Source organism: Mus caroli, unplaced genomic scaffold (assembly GCF_978045245.1).
Source record: "Mus caroli unplaced genomic scaffold, Mus_caroli_1 scaffold_10, whole genome shotgun sequence".
In the NCBI taxonomy this organism is placed as follows: domain Eukaryota; kingdom Metazoa; phylum Chordata; class Mammalia; order Rodentia; family Muridae; genus Mus; species Mus caroli.
The window spans coordinates 85,275,980-85,297,308 of record NW_028227265.1 but is presented as its reverse complement, the minus strand read 5'-3'; the positions used below and the strand labels follow the sequence as shown (position 1 = coordinate 85,297,308).

The window sequence follows — 21,329 nt, the reverse complement described above, 5'->3', positions numbered from 1 at the left end:
CAGTCTTTACATTTCCCCATCTTGTATATTAATCACCTCTATATATTATATATAATATATATTATGTTATATATATTATATAATGTCCTTACAGACATCTATGTGATCATATATTATATAATATATTATGTTATATATGTGTGTATATATGTGATCGATCACACAGTTCTAAAAGAATTCAAGGGTTTCTTATTAGATAATGTTGCATGTGAAATTGGTGGTTATTTTAAAGATGAGTCAGACTTAAAAATTTTCACTCCTTTAAAAGGCTCAAAGGCTATGACATTTATCAGTATGACTGTTGATCATGGTATTCTGATGGTGTGAGGCAGAATAACGCTTCTATCAAGTTAGGTTATTTGTCCCAGGTGTTACGTATCTATAATAGAAAGACACTAAACTGCAACATTTGGAGATAAGGGTTGGGTGACTTAATGCTGGCACCCAAAGCTGAGGCTTGCTCCCTAGCAAGTGCCGTCTCATGAAGTTGCATCCCCAGCCCCTCCCAGTTTTAAGGGAGGCTACTGTGCAGTTGTGTTCTGAATTTTATTTTTGAGTAGGAGTAACCAGAGATTCAGAAATAACAGTTTTTGTCAGAATCTCTGGCACTAGGTCCCACTAGCAGCCACGGTCCGTTAACTAAAATTGGCAAACTTCAATAAGAGAGGTATTCTGTGGGCATGGAAAGTTGAATCACTCACTTTTTGTTTTGTTTTGTTTTGGCAGTGTGGCAATGTCATTTTGCCTTACAAAAGTCCCTATGTTGGAATGGAGGCCACAGTGTCAGCTGTGAGATAGATGCTGAGGGCAGACAGGATTTGATGTGACAGTGAAACCAGCCTTAGTGGTAGCAAGACTGGAAAGCTTGATGGACCTGTAACTGTTTTCTTGAGCAATTGGTATGATGTGCCACAAGCCTTGAAAAACCAGGCCAGGGAAAAATGACACCAATACCCACTTAGTTAAATATCTGCTGATTCTTTCTGGGACGAGGGTCTGCCACAGCTATGTTTTCTTTTTCATAATTAAATTTTTTTTCATATAGTATATCCTGATTATATTCTTTTTCTTCCCCCCAGTTCCAAGATCCTATCTACTTCCTTACCCATCAAAAACCAAACCAAACCAAACCAAAAACAAACAACAACAACAAAAACCCAACCAAAAAACCTTAACAATAAGACAAAAATACAAAAGACCCAGGGAGCCTGTTTTGTGTTGGCCTGATCTCCCAGCACAGGGTGTGCCTCGGATCTGGTTTAGATACCTGGTGACACGCCCATCGAGAAAACTGACTTTCTCTTTGCCAGCAGGCAACACTTGCAAGAGCCTTCTTGATTAGGGGCGGGACTTTTTATCTACTTCCTGTGTTCACTGCAGGGGTTTGGTTTGATTTGAACCAGGCACAGGTCTTGTGTAGTTTCTTTCTGTGTATCAGTATCTGAAAGACTCTTGTTTCCTCAGAGTCCCCCATCACCTCTGGCTCTTAACATCTTTCTTCCTCCTCCTCCTCCTCCAATCCCTAAATCCCGAGGTATTTGATAAAAGATATCCCATTTATGGATGAGTGCTCTTTTAGAAATCATGTGATCTCTCCCTTCAGCATAGTAGCAATTTCAACAGATGCATATTTAAAAGTCAGTTTCCATAGTGACATCTGGTGGTGGCTTTGCAATCCCGTGAAGCACGTTAGGAATGATAAATAGTTTTAGCTAATGGTTTCAGATTTCCAGCCCTTTTTCAGATTGTTCAGCTTATTAGCAGCCTTTTTTGGAAAAATGTCTTCATTGTATTCTCAAGGTTAGAAAGTTGGGCACTCAGGCTTCTGTAATACTTCATTAAAGTAAGGGAACAATTCCTGATTATAGCACACTGCTGGCAGCTCATAGCACAGGCATGTCCGGGCTGTCTTCTGTGCGCAGCATGTTTGTCATTGAAAGTCTCCCTGGTCATCCTGTGTGGCTCCCATATTCCTCACCAGATAAGCATCCTGTGATTGCCCTGTTCCTCCCCATTCTACTAGATTTTACTTCTGCCTCTAGCTAGAGGGAATTTTAGAAGGCAGGGTTGCCTCTTCCTCTTGACACTCTGGCCTTATCTGTCCTCTAATTGCATGCTGTCACTGCTATCTAAAAGGTGAAAGAGAGCCAGGCATGGTTTGGTATGGACCCATAATCCCAGCACCTGATACAGAGGCAGGAGATTCTGTCTCATAGCAACCATTCTGTTTTTGTTTAAAAAGCAAAGATATGAAAGATAGAAAATTATAACTAGGAACAGACAGGTCTGGAAGGGAAAACCGCAACAGGTTGTTGAAGTCGGGATAGAACTCTGGGAGAGTCTAAAGGTAAAGAGTCATTTAGAGACTAGATTTTATTTTTCCCAGGAAGCACAAGTTTGTAACTTCTTATGAAAAAAAAAAGTCATCACTGGTTATCAGCATTTGAAAGTTGACTCAGAGGCAAGAGAATTAGGAAGAGGAGTAGAATTTTAAGAATGTGTACAGTTGTCTCATTCACACCCCCTGATGGCTTGAAGGTGTCAGTTTTATTTGCCATTCTTTCCCCGGTGTTGGTGGTAGCTGTGTTGGTTACAGGAATAAGGACTCGGAGTGACTCAAAGAATAAACATTATTTCTGGTCATACTTCTAGATGACTGGCATGTGGATTATTTTAGAGCTGAGGCTTTCTGTAAAGAATGGACTGGATTCCTATCAACCCCTGTGGTCCATCCCTGTAACCTGACTTCCTGCCATAGGGAAGTGGCCATCACGGTCCCTAGTCTTACTCTCTTAATTAATATTTAATAAGACATTGTTCCCAACCTTTCCTTATACTCAGCTATTCTCCTGGCCATAGCTAGGAGTGCTTAGGAGGCGTTCACATCAAGAGGAACATGACTTTTGCCCTGTGCGCGGTTGATTGGACAGGAGAACCAGTTCTAAGCAGAAGGCTACATAGATGAGACTAGGAAAAAAAATGTAAAGGAAAGCAAATCACCCGTCGTCCATCATACCGTGCTTGCATTTCATGTCTTCCCCCTTAAAGCTGTTGTATTTGAATGAATGTATAATCTTTACCTGAGTATTGATCTTTATCCTCCAATCATTGTGCTCAGAATAGACAGTCCCAGGCTCTGTGTTGGCTCTGGATTCCAAGGATCTGCCCTTTACTGGGAATGTTCCTCACGTCTGAGGTTTTCATCATGAGGTGGAAACAGTAGTCGAGGTGTGTCAGGAAAGGTGTCACGGCACAGCGCGGGGCTACCATGTTGTCTGGCATGGAGTGAATCCAGAGCAAATTGTTTATAGAATTGTCATTGCTTTATGAGCTTATAATTACATCGAGAGAATTATGATTAAGAAATCAAGCAAGCAAGCAAGCAAGCAGCATGAACTATCTAACGGTTAGAAGTGAGAGGCAGGGGGCAGAACCACCATGTGTCTTGTCTACTTGAAATTTTCTAATAATACTTCACTTGTCCAATGGGTTTAATTGCATTTTAATGGAGGGGCAGCCCAGGAGACTGAGGAGCAGCTGCACCTTCCTTTTGTTAATAAGTAACCCGTGGAGGGTAAAGTGATGGCTTGCAGTGAACAGGAGAGAATAGAAAAGATGTATTTGCTCAAGACATAGTTACTATTCACTAACTTAGTGCATTGTTGAATACATAGATTGCCTTTGGGTTAGAGGAAAAGGGGAATCATTTTGGGTATAATCAACTGTTAAGCAAAAGTGGTGGAGACGTTTAAGGTAGTTCACTTTACATTTGGTTAGTCATTATGCTGTGAAATTTTCTGATATCACACACCCAAATAAGCAAGGATTTAAATTTAAATAATTCTAAATACAAGGACTTCATTAACCATAGTTAATAACAATATGTTGGGTTTGAAATTTTGATGAATGTTAGGTATTCTCTATCTCCCTCCTTCCTTCTCTCTCTCCTTCCCTCCCCATCTCTCTCTCTCTCTCTCTCTCTCTCTCTCTCACACACACACACACACACACACACACAGAGGAGGGAATATCTATAGGCAGAGGTAATGCATAGTTATGGTTGATTAGCTCACCTGAGCCATTCTACAGTGTACCCACATTTCAAAATGTTGTGTTGCATACAGTTAAAGGGTTTATTTGATCATGTAAGTGCATAATATGGGTTAGTGATTCAAATAAGTACGTTGAACATAGGGGCACTTGGATTGGCATCTCTGCGTCGGATGGATACCTTAGTGATTCTGAGGTTGGAGGAGTTCTGAAGTGTAGTCAGGTGCATGGTGTTGAACGTTAAAGGTGTCTCAGTTCACAGTGATCAATCATTCTGGGAGCTGAAAGGCCAGATTTGCTTAAGAGAGTTCACATTTCTACTTCTGATTACTTTGTTGGAAGATTCTGGAATTGAAGTTTTAATAGATGTCTGTAACTGGGCCAAAGTACACCAATCCCATTGAGTCTGTTTTCAGTGGGTATACGATTCCTCTCTTCCCAGTTCTCTCAATAACAACGGCCCTGGTTTGGATCTCAGTGGAGACTCTGTATCCTAACTCCAGCTTGGGCAGTTTATTCGTGAAGTGCATAGTTGCTGTGCTTCATATGAGGAACCAGAAACTCCAGGAGCAGCTAGGAAAGATACACCCTTGGAGTTTAACTGGGAGAATTTATATTTTTATAACATACTGGTTGTCTGTTTGCTTAAGATGGTTAAAGATGTTAAGAGGTTTAACATATAAGAGACCTTAGTAATCTCTTATGCGAGGCTTGCAAATATTTCCTTTTTTTTTAAGGATTGGGTAACCTCACCCCAATTACTCTGGCTGTCTAGAGGAATGTTGCTCCTAGTCTCTTTCCCTGGGTTGTGGCTTACTGAGCGGTTCTGAGGCCATGGAGCTGAGATTTTTGGTTTCCTGCTTAATCTCCAAGAAACTCAACATATATTAACCAGCCATAAATTTTATCTTTGGAACGCAGCGTATTAGACCATGAGATGATTTCTTAGTGCCTATCTCCTGGGTTACTTTCAGCTTAGACCGTAGATTTTCTGTTTGATTGGTTTTGCCTTTTTGTGTTTTCAAGACAGGGTCTCACTAGGGATCCCTGGCTCTCCTTGCAAACCAGGCTGGCCTCGAACTCACAGAGATCCATACGTATTCCTTTAATCCCAGCTTAGATCATAGATTTTTAAAGTAGTCTGCTTGACACTAGTAATTGTAAATACTTAGTCTATATTATATGCTACATATCTAACCATTTCATAGGTATTAACTCATTTATCCAGCCACTAAGGAGTATGCATTTATCCTCCTCCTTTTAGGCAGGGAAACTGGGGCACAAAGACTTGCTGAAGTTCATGCATCTCATCTCGTAAGTGACGCATAAGCCACCAGCAGAGTCGTTATTCTTAGACACAGGTGGCATCTTGTGCTTGTTGTTAACTTTCTTCTTTGGCCGCTTATTTCTAGGTGTTATAGAGACTTCAGACCGACTGGACAGAGAATCGACTTCCCACTACTGGCTCACAGTCTATGCCACAGATCAGGGCGTGGTGCCTCTGTCGTCCTTCATAGAGGTCTACATAGAGGTGGAGGATGTCAATGACAACGCGCCGCAGACATCAGAGCCCGTGTACTATCCAGAAATCATGGAAAACTCACCCAAGGATGTATCTGTGGTCCAGATTGAGGCTTTTGACCCAGATTCTAGCTCCAATGACAAACTGACATACAGAATTACTAGTGGGAACCCGCAAGGATTCTTCTCGATACATCCTAAGACAGGTACGTCCATGCTTCTAAATGGATGGCGTGTGTGTGAGTACACTCTCCCAGTTGAGAGCTAGGAGTTCGTATTTCTCTCTTGCCAAAGTTTCTTTGGTTTGGTACCTCTTTTTCCTCTTCATTTCCTCAGAACAAGGTTTGATTTGTGGATGAAATTTAATTCACACATGTGTGTACCTCTTTGGGCTTCCTACCATATAGCTGATGGATGAGTTTTCCTTCACAGTCAAGTTTTGCTCCCTGGGTCTAAAGCAGTTGTCATTTTTAATAGTAATTCAGTGATGATGCAGTAAGCCTAGAACAAATTTTGCTACTAAGTATCTGAATTTATATATATATATATTCACATATATATATGTGTGTATATATATATATATATATATATATATGTGAAAAATATTAGATTTTTATTCCATACTTCATTACTTTCTAAGTACTGCTTTAAATTTTTCCCAGAACTCTGACTGTGACAGGATGAGGGCCAAGCCACTTTAGGGTTGGAAGACATTACGTTGTTCTCTTCTCAAAGACTGTGACACACACACACTCACACACACACAAACTCACACGCTCTCATACACACACTCACACACACATACTCACTCACACACCCAGGGCTGAAGAGATAGCTCAGTGGTTAAGAGACTGTGTTCCCTTGTCTAGGACCCGACTGAGTTCAGCTCCCAGAACCCACTTTAAGTGGCTTTCAACCTTTTGTAACTTTAGCCCCAGGGATCTAATGCCTTTGGCCTATGTGGCCCGTGTGCTCACAGATACAACCTCACACACAGATATACACACACATTCACTTAAAAATGAATCTCTGTGGCCCTCTGCTCTTTAGGAGCTTGACTCCATGGTCAGCAGTCTCTCCATCCTGTGAGCCCAGATTCTGCTCTTCCATATTTAATAATGTTTTATTTCTTTCCTGGTTCTTAGGCTTTTTTAAATCCACCCCCACCCCCACCACACACAAATTGATGATCCATGTGTTATCATTTGTATAGTGAGCATGTAGCTCCTGTTTCTGCTATGGAAACTTTTCACGTTGAGTGCAGAACAATTCTATTTATTATTAGTAATCAGTTAAAACAACAGCTACTGTACGGCCTTGAAAGAAAAGTTTCCTTGTAGGGAACTGAATGGCTTAGCCTGTCAATGACTGGACATTGTATGTGTCTTCTTCCGTCTTTGCTGGTAGAATCTGACGAACCTGGCATTCTAGAGAGCAAGACTTATTTAGCTCTTCTTACACCTCTGTCTCACCTGTTTTGAATGTCAGAAGGCTCCAAGCTTCGTCTTCGTTACCATTTCTTCTCCCCATGTCATTATGTCTTACTTTGTTTCATTGAACTTAAAACAAAAAACAAAAAAAACCAAGCAAATCTTGAGAGGTACCTACGTTCTAAGTTCCTATAGGAAATGAAATGTGTCTAAGAGCTGGTGATGTAAGTTAGCAGCCAAGCATTTGCCTAACATAAGAGAAGCCCTGGGTTCTATCCCCAGTGTGTGTGTGTGTATTTGTGTGCGCAAGCTAGGGTTAAGTTGTCAGCATATTTCAGCCTGCCATTATAAATACTTTTCTATAGTAGTTGAGTGGCTTCAAGATTTCTTTTGAGTGCTTTATAAATTGTTTTGTTTGTTTGGGGATAATTGTATCCTAGCTTTTGGGACACACACACACAAAGCTAGTATAGTTTGGATTTATCAAGACAGATTGAGCCTTGAGCTGAGGTACATAGAAGAGAAATGTGTAGGACCCGAGAGTAGTCTCTGTCCAGGAGCATTGAAGGCAGCACGGCGAACTTGGAGCTAAGAAGTGGGTTAGCAGCCTGTCTTCGCTATGCCGGGCAGGGCTAGTGCAGGGCTGTTGCTGCAGACTGAGGTGTGCTGTTTTCCAGGTCCGGGTGGTAATTAGGTCCCACTGTTGCTGTGAAGTCAAATGAAAGTACCCAAAACCTAAGAGTCAAAATTTAAAGCACGTCACCTGCTGTAAAAGAAGAAAGGTGTAAGTTTAAAATAATTTCAGAGGAGGTTTAGAGTCTGGATAGCATGCCTGAACAGAAGGAGTGGCCCAGTATGGAAAGAGAGAAGTAAAAGCCCCGAGGTGATAACTAAAGAGTATTTATGTATGTGTATTTATATATACATACATACACACACACATATATATACATATATATTATGTGACATATAGTACAATATATAATAAAAATAACTAGTTCCATTTAAAACTGCTTACTGAATTAGACTTTAAAAATGTTTCTTTTTTTATGCCTTCTGTCCCTCTTTTAGGTTTGATTAAGTCCCCTGTGAAGAGACAGGAAAGCAAGCAATAAGTTTCCTTCCAGTATCCGAGCAGACACTGCAGCTCTGGGCATAATTAATAGGAGACAGAAAGTTTAAAGATGGTCTAGGCTAGGTCTCAGGAATAGCCCTGGTCCAGCCTTGCCTTCCCTTTGCGTTTCTCCCTCAGGCCTCTTAGAAAATGGTGCCTGAACTCTTCTGTGCGAACACACAGCCTCTAGGAGTTCACCATGAGCTCTCACCCCTGGGTGTGAGGCGCGTGTATAATGCTGAGAAGACAGCTGGAGAGAATCCATCTCCAAGCAGGTTGTTTTTACAGCTTGAAGGCAGACAGGAAGTAGAGGCCGACTGTAGTGTATGGGGCTAGTTGCTGAGAGGTGTGTTAGTTACAAACTATGGTTAGAGAGTTTTCACAAAGCCCCAAACATGTTCTTAATGATCCAGAAATAATCATGCTTTAGTAAACATACTGTTAAGAAAAAATAGAGTATAAATAAGTACAGCGAGGTGTGTCTCCAACTCAGCGGAAGGTCTAAGCGTGATCTTCAAGGCTCAAGGGACATCAGTAGGCCGCCTCATCCTCTGAAACCATACAGCAGGCACTGCATTTTAAGAGGTGGTTTGTTAAAATGGAGGCTGGGTGGTGGGAGCCGGTGAAAGACTCTCTGAAAGAAGCTCTTGTGATTTACTGACCCGGAACACCACCTGGAGACCTTAAATCAGGGTCCTTAGTAATTAATGTCTGAAGGAGGAAAATCACCGGGCTGGAACTAGGAGATGTGGCCGTAGTTAGTCTTCCCTTTGGGACTGTGGAGGAAGCAGACATTAGGGCTGGAGGCTTTAGGATTAGCGACCATCGATTGACACTCTTATTAAGGCCCTCCTCCTGGACTCCTCAGGGTCCTTTGTGGAGAATATGCCACAGCCTGTTTCTCTTGCATGTTTCAGCTGCTTGTTTGATGGATGTATGACAACCAAGATTTTAGTGGCTTCATACAGCTCTACATTGTGGGGGGAGGGGGCAACAAGCATAAGGAACAATGTGTGTTTGCTTCCAAGGGATTATTGGATACCGGGTAGACTGCAGAAAGCCTAATGTTTAAGGTGTCAGGACGTGAAATGTCTTCAGATTTTGCCCTGTAGATACAGGTGTGAAGGAACACAGGGAAGGCCGTGTGAGCAGCAGCCTGAGGCAGCCTGTGATGAAGGTGTTTGCAGTAACTGCAGTCACACTGGTGGCATGGGGCAGTCAGGAAGTAGAAGGCCCTGGAAGAGCTGTTGGGCTTATTTTGAAGCTGGGAGAAGCAGGGAGAGTAGCCTGTCCAAGAGACAGGCTTAGGCGACTTGACTGCCGGGTAAGGACTGTTTATGTGGCCTTTACGACTGAAGGAGGGAGGGACTTGTATTCTAGAGTCTGTATAAAGTCCTTAGAACATTTTGTATAGACTTAACACCTACTCACAGTCATTTTGTAAATGAGGAGAGCATCCCTATGTGGTTTTTGTTGTTGTTGTTGACAAGAATATGTTTTTTCAAAGAAGCTTTCTGGAACTGCGGTCATTTCTAAAGTTTGGTCTCCAAGCATCAGGCTTGAATGAACTTCTTTTTTTGGTATCTTCTAGTGTTTAATTATGGTGCTGAGGCTGTCTTGCTTCATCTCAGGCAGTTGCTAGTGTACTAATTATAAGTAGGACTTGATGAGATTTCTCTTTTAGGGCACACAGGCAAAAGGTCTAACTCACTCTCCTTTCCTAACGTAGATACTTTTGTTAACAGAGAGTAAATATTAGTAACTTTTCGTTGTTGTTTGGCTATTTCCAGTATCAGTTAGGGTCAGTTTGCGTCTTTTAACGTAAAAATTGTGCCTTTGCTCAAGGCAAGAGAGAGGCAGGGACACAGATATTTTATTGTTTGGAGCCTTGAATCTGCCTGCTCACGCAATCCAAAGCATCAGAGCTCTGTGGTATGCCAAGGACAGAGGAGGGGCCCCAGACAAAAGCCACCAGTGTGAGCTTTACATATTTCTTTATCCTCTGGTAACCTAGGAAACTGACCCCACCTGTTAGCAACTTTGAGGAGAGATATGCAATTCCCAGTCGCCTGATAATTTTGAAGGTTACTCTTCAGGTTTGTGCCTGCTTCGGAAAAGTCTCAAGTCTTAGTCTCAGTGAATTTGCTATCTTCCAAGGTTTTGGTACAATGTAAGTCTTTTTACTTTTTAAAAGCTCCCTTGGGGTATAATTAGCAGGAGGTAAATCCACCTTTGTCCAGACCCAGGGACCCATCAGGATGTCAGGCAGTGAGCATCTAGGTAATTCTAAAGAATTGCCTCCTGAGTTTCTGTCGTCTGGCTCTTTGCCCCCATCCCTAGGTGATCTCTGGTGTTCCCAGCCATTATATTAGTTATATATAAATTTGCCCATAGAATTTCACAAATGGGCTGACATTGTGTATAAACTTGGGGAGAAGGGTTTAGCACTCCACTTATTTGAGAGTCATGCACGCTGCAGCTCTGTATGAGCCCTTAAGTCTGTTTTGTTGTTGTTGTTGTTGTTTGTATTCCTTATGTAGATACAGTTTATCCTTTTAGTGATTGATGGGCATTTATGTAACTGTTACTGTGTTTGGTTGTAGGAAATAATGCTGCCTTTACTATTTAGTCTTCAGGAGGTCATTAGTGCATATCTCCTGGTTCTCATGTAGGGATGAATATTCTGAAAACCTTCAAGATAGCTCGTTAAGAGTCACTCCCCCCTCACCCCACTCCCCCCTTTTTATTTTTGTGTGCAAACTGTTACTTTGTCCATTTTTCTTACCTTTGGTATTGTTAAGTGTAATCTGGCCCCTTGTGCAGATGTAGAAGCTCCGTTATTGCTTTTTTTTTTAATCCTAAAAATATTTATTCAGTTTCAGCTTTGCAATAATTCTGTGTATACTCCTCCCCCCAAAAGCTTAATTAAAGGAGTACTAGATAATTCCAACAAAGATGTGTGTGTGTGTTTAAATAATAAAAATTGAATTTGCTGATTAATTTTACATATAAACTTATTTAGTATCATGGGTTTCTGGAGCTAGTTAAAAAAAAAAAAAGAAAGAAATTAGAGTTCACTTTATGTCTCTCTAAACTATTACATTGAGGACACCCAGAGTATCTGTCCTTAAGTTCTGCCTAGACTGTGCTCTTCATAATGACCATTAATTACTTGCATTCTGTGCCTAACAACACTGGGCCTTGGGATGTCTGCACACAGGCACATCCCTTCTAGATTATATTCCTGACTTCATTAAGTAGTTGAGTCACATAATGCAGGATTCAAAGGGCACAGAAAGATTCCCAGTGAGTGCTCTCACTTTTATGTAGTCCTTCATTCCAGTCCCTGGTGTCTTAACGGAGTGTTTTCTTTTTCTGCATTGGTGCTCTGGCCTCTGGAGCCTCTCTGGGGGCTGGGGATAGAGAATGGCAGAGCAGTTGCCTTTCACAGGCAAACTGACTCTCTCGGTGTGGGTTTCCATCGCTGCAGTGAAACACTAGGACCAAAAGGCAACTTGGGAAGGAAAGAGTTTATTTCACTCAACAGTTGTAGGTAACAGTTCTTCATCAAACCCAGTGAGGGCAGGAGCTGATGCAGAGGCCATGGAGGGTACTGCTTACTCACTATGGCTTGCTTAGCCTGGTTGCTTATAGAACCCAGGATCGGGCTGGCTCCATCCACATTGGTCTAGGCTCTTCCCCCAATCAATCACAAATTAAGAAAATGCCCTACAGGATTTCCTACAGCCCGATCTTACAGAGGTATCTTCTTGATTGAGGCTGTCTCTCCTCTGATGACTGTGGCTTGTGTGAACTTGACATAAAATTAGCCAGTACACTAGCGAACCCTGAGCTGGTGCTCATAGCTCCTCCTCTGTTAGGCTGACCCACCCTTGCCCTGTCTTGCCCTGTCCCTTAGCTGGAATCTTCCCAGTGTGCTTGTTCTAAGCTGCTAGATGCTATCTAAGCCACCTACCCCCAGGCTCCTTTATTTCACCTTATCTTGGCCATGCTTTCTGCCCCTTGACTTTGTTCCAGTACTTAGGGAGCAAGCAGTGGGATATAGTAAAAGACTCATCTTTTGGGCTCTCCACACTGCTTATTAATGCAGCCTGTATTTCCAAGCACAGAGGCAACTGCTTCTATTTCTTTTCTCTCCTAGGTAAGCCAGGCAAAATGGTTTAGAAAAATCCCTTTAGGGTAGTGATTGACAGGCTCAGCAAATGATTCTTTGACTATAGATGTGTATCCACCCGCCTATCTCTGGCCCTTTCATCTATCGGCTCTTATCTCCTTTAGTAAATAGGTTACTGTTTGACTAATTTTCATTCCTATCTGGAAAGAAATATATGAAGAATTATATTTTGTGGCCATGCTAAATAGACTAGGAATGGGTAGTGGGCATAAGCGGGCATCCTCGCTTTGGTTTGTGTGGTTCGTTGTATCAGCAGGCACACTGTAAGTCAGTCTCTTCATCGGCTGAATCATGTATTTCTGTCCCCTTGAGATATTTAAAAATGGGTTTGGAATTTGAGGGCGGCTTGCTCCTCCCCACTTTGGGGCAGCAATGGGGATTAAACCCAAAGACCCATATACGCTAGGCAAACACTCTTACCGCTAAGCTATATCCCCAGCCAAAATTGTTCCGGTTGGGTTGAGGTCCTACCCAGTCTGTTCATCTTTGGATCAATGGTTTAGAACACTTTAGGCTCTTCCAATGCTGCTGGTGCTCTTTCTGGTGCACTTTGGTTGTCTTTGAGAGCCGAACTTCAAGGGGGCAGTCAAGAGAGAGTGGCAACCCCTGGCTTTTCTTTCTTGACTCTAACTTTCTGTTGTGAACTTACACTTCCTAGCCCTTCTACAGTCTCTTAGCCTCATTTTGCCCATTTTTAGGAGTGCAGGCCACACTCTTTTTCCTCTGATTTGTGCTTTGCATTTTGCAATCAACTTTGATTCACTTAAATCCTTTAAATCTTTCTGTGGGAGGGGCCTTGTGCTAAGGGCAGAGAGACTCCAAACAGAGTCTCCAAAGAGAGACTTGCATTTTCCTCACTTTACAAATAATTACATGACTTCAGAGAGGTCAAGACCACCCAGGGTCCAAACCACAGGCATGGATTTCCTCCCTGCTGCTTCTGGGTACTGTGTCTTGGATGTGTGAGTGTGGTTTTGCGGTGGTTATTCTGTATCCTTAAGAATGCTGTGTCAGAGCATAGTTGCTTTTAGTCTGATACTGTTTCTGTGGCCCTTTTCACATTAAAAACCACAATGCTCTTAAATGATCCTAGCTCCTTAAGCTTGCTACCATTATCCGTATACTGGAGGAATTACTGACCATTTGTATAAAAGGCCAGAAAAGTTTTTAGGTAGGCAGTCTGTCCAGTGTCTGTCACAGTCATTTAGCTCAGTGTTTGTAGTTCAATGATAAAAGGAACTTTCAAGTTTGTATAGCTTTCAGTATTAAAGTGTGTCTAGCCATTCACAATTTAAAGTCCATACAAGTAGAGCAACAGTTCCCTGACCCTGATGTGTTATACGTAACAATGGAAATACTTCGCGTATTGATTTTTTTCTTTTTTCTTGAAATGGGGCAGCAGCTATTTAAATTATTAAACTCTGAAATAGAAGATCCAACTTTTCCCATTCTGTAATCAAGAGTGCATATAGACAGACTGAGTGTTGCCTTTCCAGGTGCTTAAATTACAACACTTAGAATATGCATTATTAAGAGCATGTTTTTTTTGAGATTTAACAAGTTCCTGGTAGATGTTTAGAAGTGGGTAGCAATACTAATTAGTTCTTTTCCCCTTTAAGAAATAAATCATTTCTCACTGGAAGATAAAAGATGCCTAAATTTTTGATATTTTCATCCTTGTACTGCTGATATATCTTATTACAAACAGAGCTGCAGTGCCAGCTCCCCTGGTTGGCTCTTGGTTCATGGAGGGCTCCTCCCTCCCCTGTTTTTTTCATAACCTTGTCTGGGACTGAGTTGTTCATACTCAAAAGGACTACATTATACATTTGTTGTGCTTTTAAGAGAACACCAACATACAAGGGCCTCTGATTTCCTTGCTTACATGTAGAATAGAGTATTTCATAAAGAGCTATCTATGTCGGGTATATAAGAGATGGTGTGACTGTTCAGTAGAAGATTACAAACAGATTTAGTGAAGATAGAATATTTACATTTAATAATCTACAAACTGAGCGTTCTTTAATCACTGCAGAATACTGCAGTGGGTAGTAGACACACTGGGCACCTAATTGCATTCTAGCTGCACGCTCCTTTAGTAAGTGAGTCTTGTATTACTGAGTAATGAGGCAATAAGAAAATGGCATTTTATTGTGGCTGGAAAGGAGACCTAACACAGTTCAATAGGAAGTAGCTACAGCCGCAAACAACTTCCGAGGGTTTCCGGTGTAACATTTGATAGCTCTAGAAAGGAAGGAAGTGAAAGGCCACTCACGCCACAATGGCAGGAATTCATTAACAACAACAACAAGAAGTCACCTTCGTGTATTTTAAGGGCTATAGACTTTTTTTTAAATCTATTTCTCATACTAGTTTTTATTTTATGGTGAAATGTATTATCTCTAAAGTCTTAAAAGTCAGGTTTTACCTCCTGCCTTATCTGGTGCGTTTTCCCCCCATCAAATCTGTTTTCGTGGGATCCTTAGGGTCAGTTGGATCAAGGAGAATTCTGTGATTCTAGGTCACTGAACGTCAGTGACTAAAGTACATGTAAGATTTTGCACTTAAGATGCTTTTGTGGAAGCTTGCCGATGTTAACCTTAGATATTAACCTTACAGTTGATTGAGTGCTTTCCCTCCCTCCGAGCCTCCCTCCCTCCTACATAACTTATGTAGAATACTAAAAACAATTAATTCACAGCGAAATTGATTTGCCTTCTGATCTTGTGTTCTGAAACCACTAATTTCCACCAGGAAACAGCTCGCAGAACAGATGTAAAAGCAGAAGAAAAGCGGGTGATACTGACCTCAGCCACTCCTTGTGTGGCTTCAGAGTGACCACCGTCTGATTAATTTTATTAGTGTTTTCTGCGGACCTCTGGAAGTTCGAGTTAAGTGAATTCCGAGCTCCTTTCCAGCCCTGACAGGCTATGAATAGAATTCCATTTTTGGCTCCAAGCCTAATCCTGCCGGCACCAGTACTGCAGTGACAAACAATAGCTGCTCAGATGGCCACAGCTGCCAAAGATCTCCCAGCCAACTGCAGTTAGAACCAGTCTCAGAACACTACCTATAGGAAGACAGCGCACACTGCCAAAAGGCTCTGAGAGCCTCCGATGACGGAAGCTCTAAGAGTAGATGCACAATGACAGCTATAGGAGAGTTGATGGGGAGAGCTGAACCTTTGCCTCTGCCTATGACACCCTCCAAGTCTCCAGCATGGGAAAAGGGAGACGTGTTGTCCTGCCCCCCCAATGGTCTGAGCTAAGCAAGACTCTGACTTTTTCATTGTTGGTTCTGATCTTGCCCTGTTGCTTGGTTCTCTTCCTGGCTCCAGTCCTCAAGGGCCAGGACCTTTCTGTACCCAGTTATTGTATCCATGACAGAGCCAAGCACAGCGCTGGCTGTGGGAATGCTACTCACTCCCTGCTTGCTTTCCAGTTCACTGGTAAAGGGTTTTAAAACTCAGCCAGTTGGAATGGTTCTGCTCTCCCCAGGCCCCCTTTAGCATCCGCTGCTTGCCTGTCTCTCCACCTCCCCCCCCACACACACACCCCTCCTCTGTGATCTTCCCAGCTGCTACAGATGTCTTTGGTCCGAGGCCGTTTTTTATTTCGTTAGAGCTGTTTCAAATATACAGGCTAAAGTGTTCATGTAGAAGATGCTCATACAGTCACATGGTACACATGGTATTTCTATTGTCTCCTATATTGATGCCTCAGAGCACTTTGTTGGTTTTTCGAGACAGGGTTTCTCTGTGTAGCCCTGGCTGACCTGGAACTCACTCTGTAGACCAGGCTGGCCTCGAACTCAGAAATCCGCCTGCCTCTGCCTCCCAAGTGCTAGGATGAAAGGCATGCGCCACCACTGCCGGTAGAGTATTTTTAATATGTCATTTTAAAACATAATGATTTATTTCCCCCATGACTGTAGCTTCTGAGTTCCCGAGGCAGTACAACTGACGATGTGAATTTTAACGTTATGTTATGGAGACGTGAAGAAACGTGTTTAGCAGCCCGGGATTTGAGATGCATGAGGGTCTAAGCTAGAACACTGTCTTTAACTACTGCTATTTTATTCTGATAGTTGATATTATTTTTGAGGTTAAAAAAAAAATGGTATCAGTGTGTAAGAGGGGCAGAGAGATAGCTAAGATGAAAAAGATAGGTTTGAGAATGCAGGGAGAGAGAGTGTTGTCTGACTAGAGGGGATACATTGTCCTGTTAGCTTTGGAGCTACTGTCTTGACGAATCTCACTGATCTCACTGTGCCCTGCCTGTTGCGGGGGTTTTTGTTTTTTTGTTTTTTTGGGTTTTTTTGTTTTTTTTTTTTTTTTTAGGTGAACCCCTGAGGGCATAGAAGAGCTTTTTTGATTCTATCTTGGTCCTTAGTTAAAACAGCTTTATAATCAAGACTTTCTAGTTCATAGGCATTAAATAAGCCTTTATAATTGTTATTAGTAGTGCTACTGAAAATATAGGTGGCAAGTCACTTCTTAGAAGAGGAGGAAAGCGTGACAAATGCTTCCAAACTGATGAGCCCCTATGACATGCTGCTAGGTAAAAAAAAAAAAATACATCTAACTTAAGACGAGTAAGATTGTATATACCAAGTGCATAATTTTGTCTAGCCCTGGTATCTCAATATAAAGCTGTTAATTTTAAAAGAATAATAATCTCCGAGGGCGACTATAACAGATCAGGAGAAAGCGGATGAAGTCTACAGATAGGTTCCTGCAGGCCGCTTGCCCTCTGAAGTCACTCTGTGGCTTCACTTAAAATTGTCTCTGCCTGAGGGACCTTCTTCCCTGTGTCCTTCAGTCTCATGTCTCCTCTTAAGAGGCCACTTGTGATTGAATTCAGAGCCTTCTCAAAGTTAAGATGCTCTCATCATCCACAGGTCCTTAGTTCCAACTTCAGAGACGTTTGGTCTAGAGAGGCCACGTTTCCGTGTTCCTGGCTAGATGGACCTTTTAGCTGGGGCCCTCCAATCAACTCAACATGGAAGGCATTTACCCCAAATAAAGAGAAAATGCTGTGAGACAGACACTTATATAGTGCTTTAGATTCGTCTTATGGTGGGAAAACCCTTTTATTTAACTTGTGCTTTCTTAGGGTTTAACCAACCTAGGGTAGTAAGTAGCACATTTGGCAAGAGGATTCCAGGAGATGTTTTACGTCATTTCCGAGAAACAGCCTTCAGGGTGGCTCCTTGGGCATTCTTTCCAAGTCTTTTCTACAGGGTTGTTTCTCAAATCCATCACGATTCATGTTATGGTTTTTTTTTTTTTTTTTTTTTTTTTTTTTTTTCCTATTTTAGTGGTTGCTTAAAGAAGTAAATATAGGGCCGGGCGTGGTGGCACATGCCTTTAATCCCAGCACTCTGAAGGCAGAGGCAGGCGGATTTCTGGCCAGCCTGGTCTACAAAGTGAGTTCCAGGACAGCCAGGGCTAAACGGAGAAACCCTGTCCAGCCTGGTCTACAAAGTGAGTTCCAGGACAGCCAGGGCTAAACAGAGAAACGCTGTCTTGAAAACAAGCAAACAAAAAACAAAACAAAAACAAAAGAGAAGTATATATAATATAATAAATAATTTTTTACAATGTCTAAAACAAAATTATTAAAGTAAGAAAGTAGAGGAGGATTTCTTTGGTTTTGTTTAGACTATTATGGTGTATAACTGAGATCACAGAGAACCTTCCTGAGTTGCCTCAGATGTGTCTTCTTCCATGCAGTCAGTGATTTGTGGCTCCATCATGCGAATGGGAGTCCCACTTCATGATCCTGGCACACTTTTGAAAAGAGTCAAGTACAGTATTTCTAAAGCCATGCTCAGAGTTACCCCAACGCCTTCTCTAATTGGAGTTCAATTTGGTTTCCCGAATTTTTGTTGAGTGCCGCCGTTAGTGATCACCTGTCCTTCCCTGGGCCACAGTTGTTCACTTGTCAAATATAAGTCTCGGAGAAGGGTATTTTTTTTTTCTTTCTCCCCCTGTTGTTTTTTTTTTTTTTGAGACTTTCTCTCTGTAACCCTGGTTGTCCTGGAACTCAATTTGTAGACCAGGCTGGCCTTGAGCTCACTGGGATATTTGGGCCTCTGCCGCCTACTCAGGTGGCAGAAACGCACGCTGTAGAACATGGTATATGAAGGAGTCAAGGGACTCCCTGGGATTAAAGGCGTGTACCACCCCTGCCTGGGCGGGAATTTTCGTTTTTTGTTTTTTTTGTTTGTTTGTTTTTTGTTTTTTTAAGACAGGGTTTCTCTGTGCAGTCCTGGCTGTCCTGGAACTCACTCTGTAGACCAGGCTGGCCTCGAACTCAGAAATCTGCCTGCCTCTGCCTCCCAAGTGCTGGGATTAAAGGCCACCACGCCCGGCCGGCGGGAATTTTAAACACTCTCCACTTCTAGGAAATTTGGTTTGTGTAGTGGGACTCTAATTTAGAATAAAATTCATTCCATTTCCAGTTGCTTTAACTTATTAGAAGAAGTTGTCTCCCACTTGCCACTGTGGTGGTTTAAAATGAAAATGAAAATGTGGGACTGGAGAGATGGCTTAGAGGTTAAGAAGTTGTGAATTCAATTCCCAGCAACCACGTAGTGGCTCACAACCATCTATGTATAATGTGATCTGACATCTTTCCTAGTGTGCATGAAGACAGCATACTTATATACATTATATATATATATATATATATATATATATATATATACACACACATATATATATCTATAAGTCTTATTTATGTTTGTCAATGGCTGCCTAGTTCAGGCTTTAGAAATCTGTATTGGGGCTGGAGAGATGGCTCCAGAGGACCTGAGTTCAAATCCCAGCAACCACCTGATGGCTCACAACCATCTGTAATGGGATCTGATGCCCTCTTCTGGTATGCATGAAGACAGCTACCGTATACTCATATAAATAACAAATACATAAATCTTAAGAAAGAAAGAAGGAAGGAAAGAAAGAAAGAGAAAGAAATACTGTATTGGATTCTTTTCAATCTAAAATTTCCACCCAGTAAATTATTCTCCTATATCTTTTGCTTTGAGTTTTAACGTATTTTTAAGGCTATAAAGTTTCAATTAAAAGATTTGTTAAGAACTGAAGATCCCTTCCTTGAGAATTCTAATATAGGAAAGGAAACACCCTCCTTGCCCTGTCTCAGCCTCTTCCCTGACCAGTTCCTCCTTTCTCTTTTGACAAATTGCTTTGTAAATATTTCCATATACATTTTGTATAGGCACTTAGCATTCATACCCAAGGCCTCTTTGTTCTGGTAGCTCTTTGTCTAAAGGTTGCTCAACCACTTTACAGCCTGCCCTAGGGCTTCTCTGAGGTGAATTATTTTGATTTTCCTTAATGTTTCTGATTCCTAGAATGCTTAGCCTGGCACCAAAGGAAGCGCCCAATTATTGTGCTAAAAAGGAAGCAGGGGGTGGTGGGTCACACCTGTAAAGCCAGGATTCTGGAGGCCAAGGCAAAAGGAACCCAAGATCTGGGGCAGCTAGGGATATCCAGTCTCCCCAAACAAAACTGAAAGCAGCCGCTAACACTACCACCAAAAAAACAAAACAAAACAAAACAAACAAAAACAACAAAAAACAACAAGAAGTGCTGCTTTTCCCTGTGGCCAGCTCAGCTTTTTCTTTTTCTTTTTGACCTGTGATATGACAACCCTTTACTGGAGCCCATGAAAGCACAAACAGCCTGATTATACATTTGGAAAAGGATCGAGGCATTTCTTGAGTTCCTATGTAATTCCACAGGTCACTGCACAGTTTCCAGTTCAGCAAGTCAAAAGCCTTGAGTTAGGGACCAGTCAGGGCCCTCAGGTTGAGAATTTGCAAGCGTTCTGTTGAGTCACTAGGAGAGGCGCCTTCCTGGGTTTGTGCCTAATCAAGCACAGCTGTTAAAAGGCGGTGCCTGGGCCTGGGGCAGCGGTAGAAGTGACCTGGAGGCCACTAAGTCTTCCCTTGCTTGCTTCTGAGGTCTTCCAAGTTGCCTGGAGCTGTCTTAACTGGGACAAACCAGCTGAAGAGGTTTGTGCCTTTACCAAAACCATGGTTTCGCACGCCTAGAGGCCAGAGTGCAGCTGCCTCAGGCCACCTTTGTATTGAAGCAGCTGGGAAGCCATGATAACAGGCTGGCTGGTCCCCCTAGGTGTAACTGCTTACAAGCACCAGGAAAGGATCTGTGACAGCTGTCAACCAAGAGGTCACGTCTTCTGGCCCTTCTACAGCTTGGCTGATTTATTTGTTTTTTTAAAGTATACATGAAAGAGTGCTTGCACCGAAGACCCACCACAGACTTATAAACATTGTTAGCACTGTCACATTACCTAGACCCCTCACATAACTTAGACCCCTCACCTCCGATCTGTCTTACCGTCGAGGGCAAGAGCTTTGTGTCTCTCTCAGAGGATACATTTGGGGAGGCCATTTTGACAAGCACATTGAGTAATAATGCAGGCGGGACAACTGGGGGACTCTGAGCTGGTTAAATACTAGGGCAGCGTCACCAGGGCCTTAATTTTCAACTTTAAACCATCAGAAAAGCCATCAAATGCAAAAAGCGTGTGCTGGTAAACAAATTAATTTTGGGGAGTCAGGTTGAACACAAAGATGTGATTTTTGGGGGGTATTAGGCAAAGCTATAAAGTGACAATGGCAAGGGTTTTTCATCTCTGGCTGTACTCTGTGAACCAACCGAATTCTAAGGACGGAGTCTGAGGATTTGAGGATGGAGAGTGGTGGCCCCCACGCCAGAACAGCAGAAGACGTTGCATTTGTAGGGCAAATGTTTACAAGACTGGATTTTGATAACGGATGTATTCGTCATTGAATTGTATCTTTAGCTTTTTAACCACAAACATATTATGAACATTGTTGAGCCACATGTTGGCATGTAATTTGGAACAAGAGGCTATTGAAAGGAGCAGAAATGACCAGTGCCTTTTTAAGTTATTTAAATTCATTCTGAAAACCCCACTTTCTCTGTTAGCCTGGCCACATTCCAGCT

At 42.1% G+C, this 21,329-nt stretch overlaps 1 protein-coding gene across 6 annotated transcripts in view; it reads left to right on the top strand.

Annotated features, from left to right (window-relative positions):
- The window catches only part of Fat1 (FAT atypical cadherin 1), a 119,540-nt gene that overhangs the window by 48,883 nt on the left and 49,328 nt on the right, over window positions 1-21,329 (top strand). For all 6 annotated transcript variants that reach the window (XM_029480380.2, XM_029480379.2, XM_029480377.2 and 3 more), the window contains exon 3: window positions 5,463-5,777. In XM_029480380.2, coding sequence (XP_029336240.1) covers window positions 5,463-5,777 — 315 coding nt within the window. The remainder of the gene's footprint in view (window positions 1-5,462; window positions 5,778-21,329) is intronic.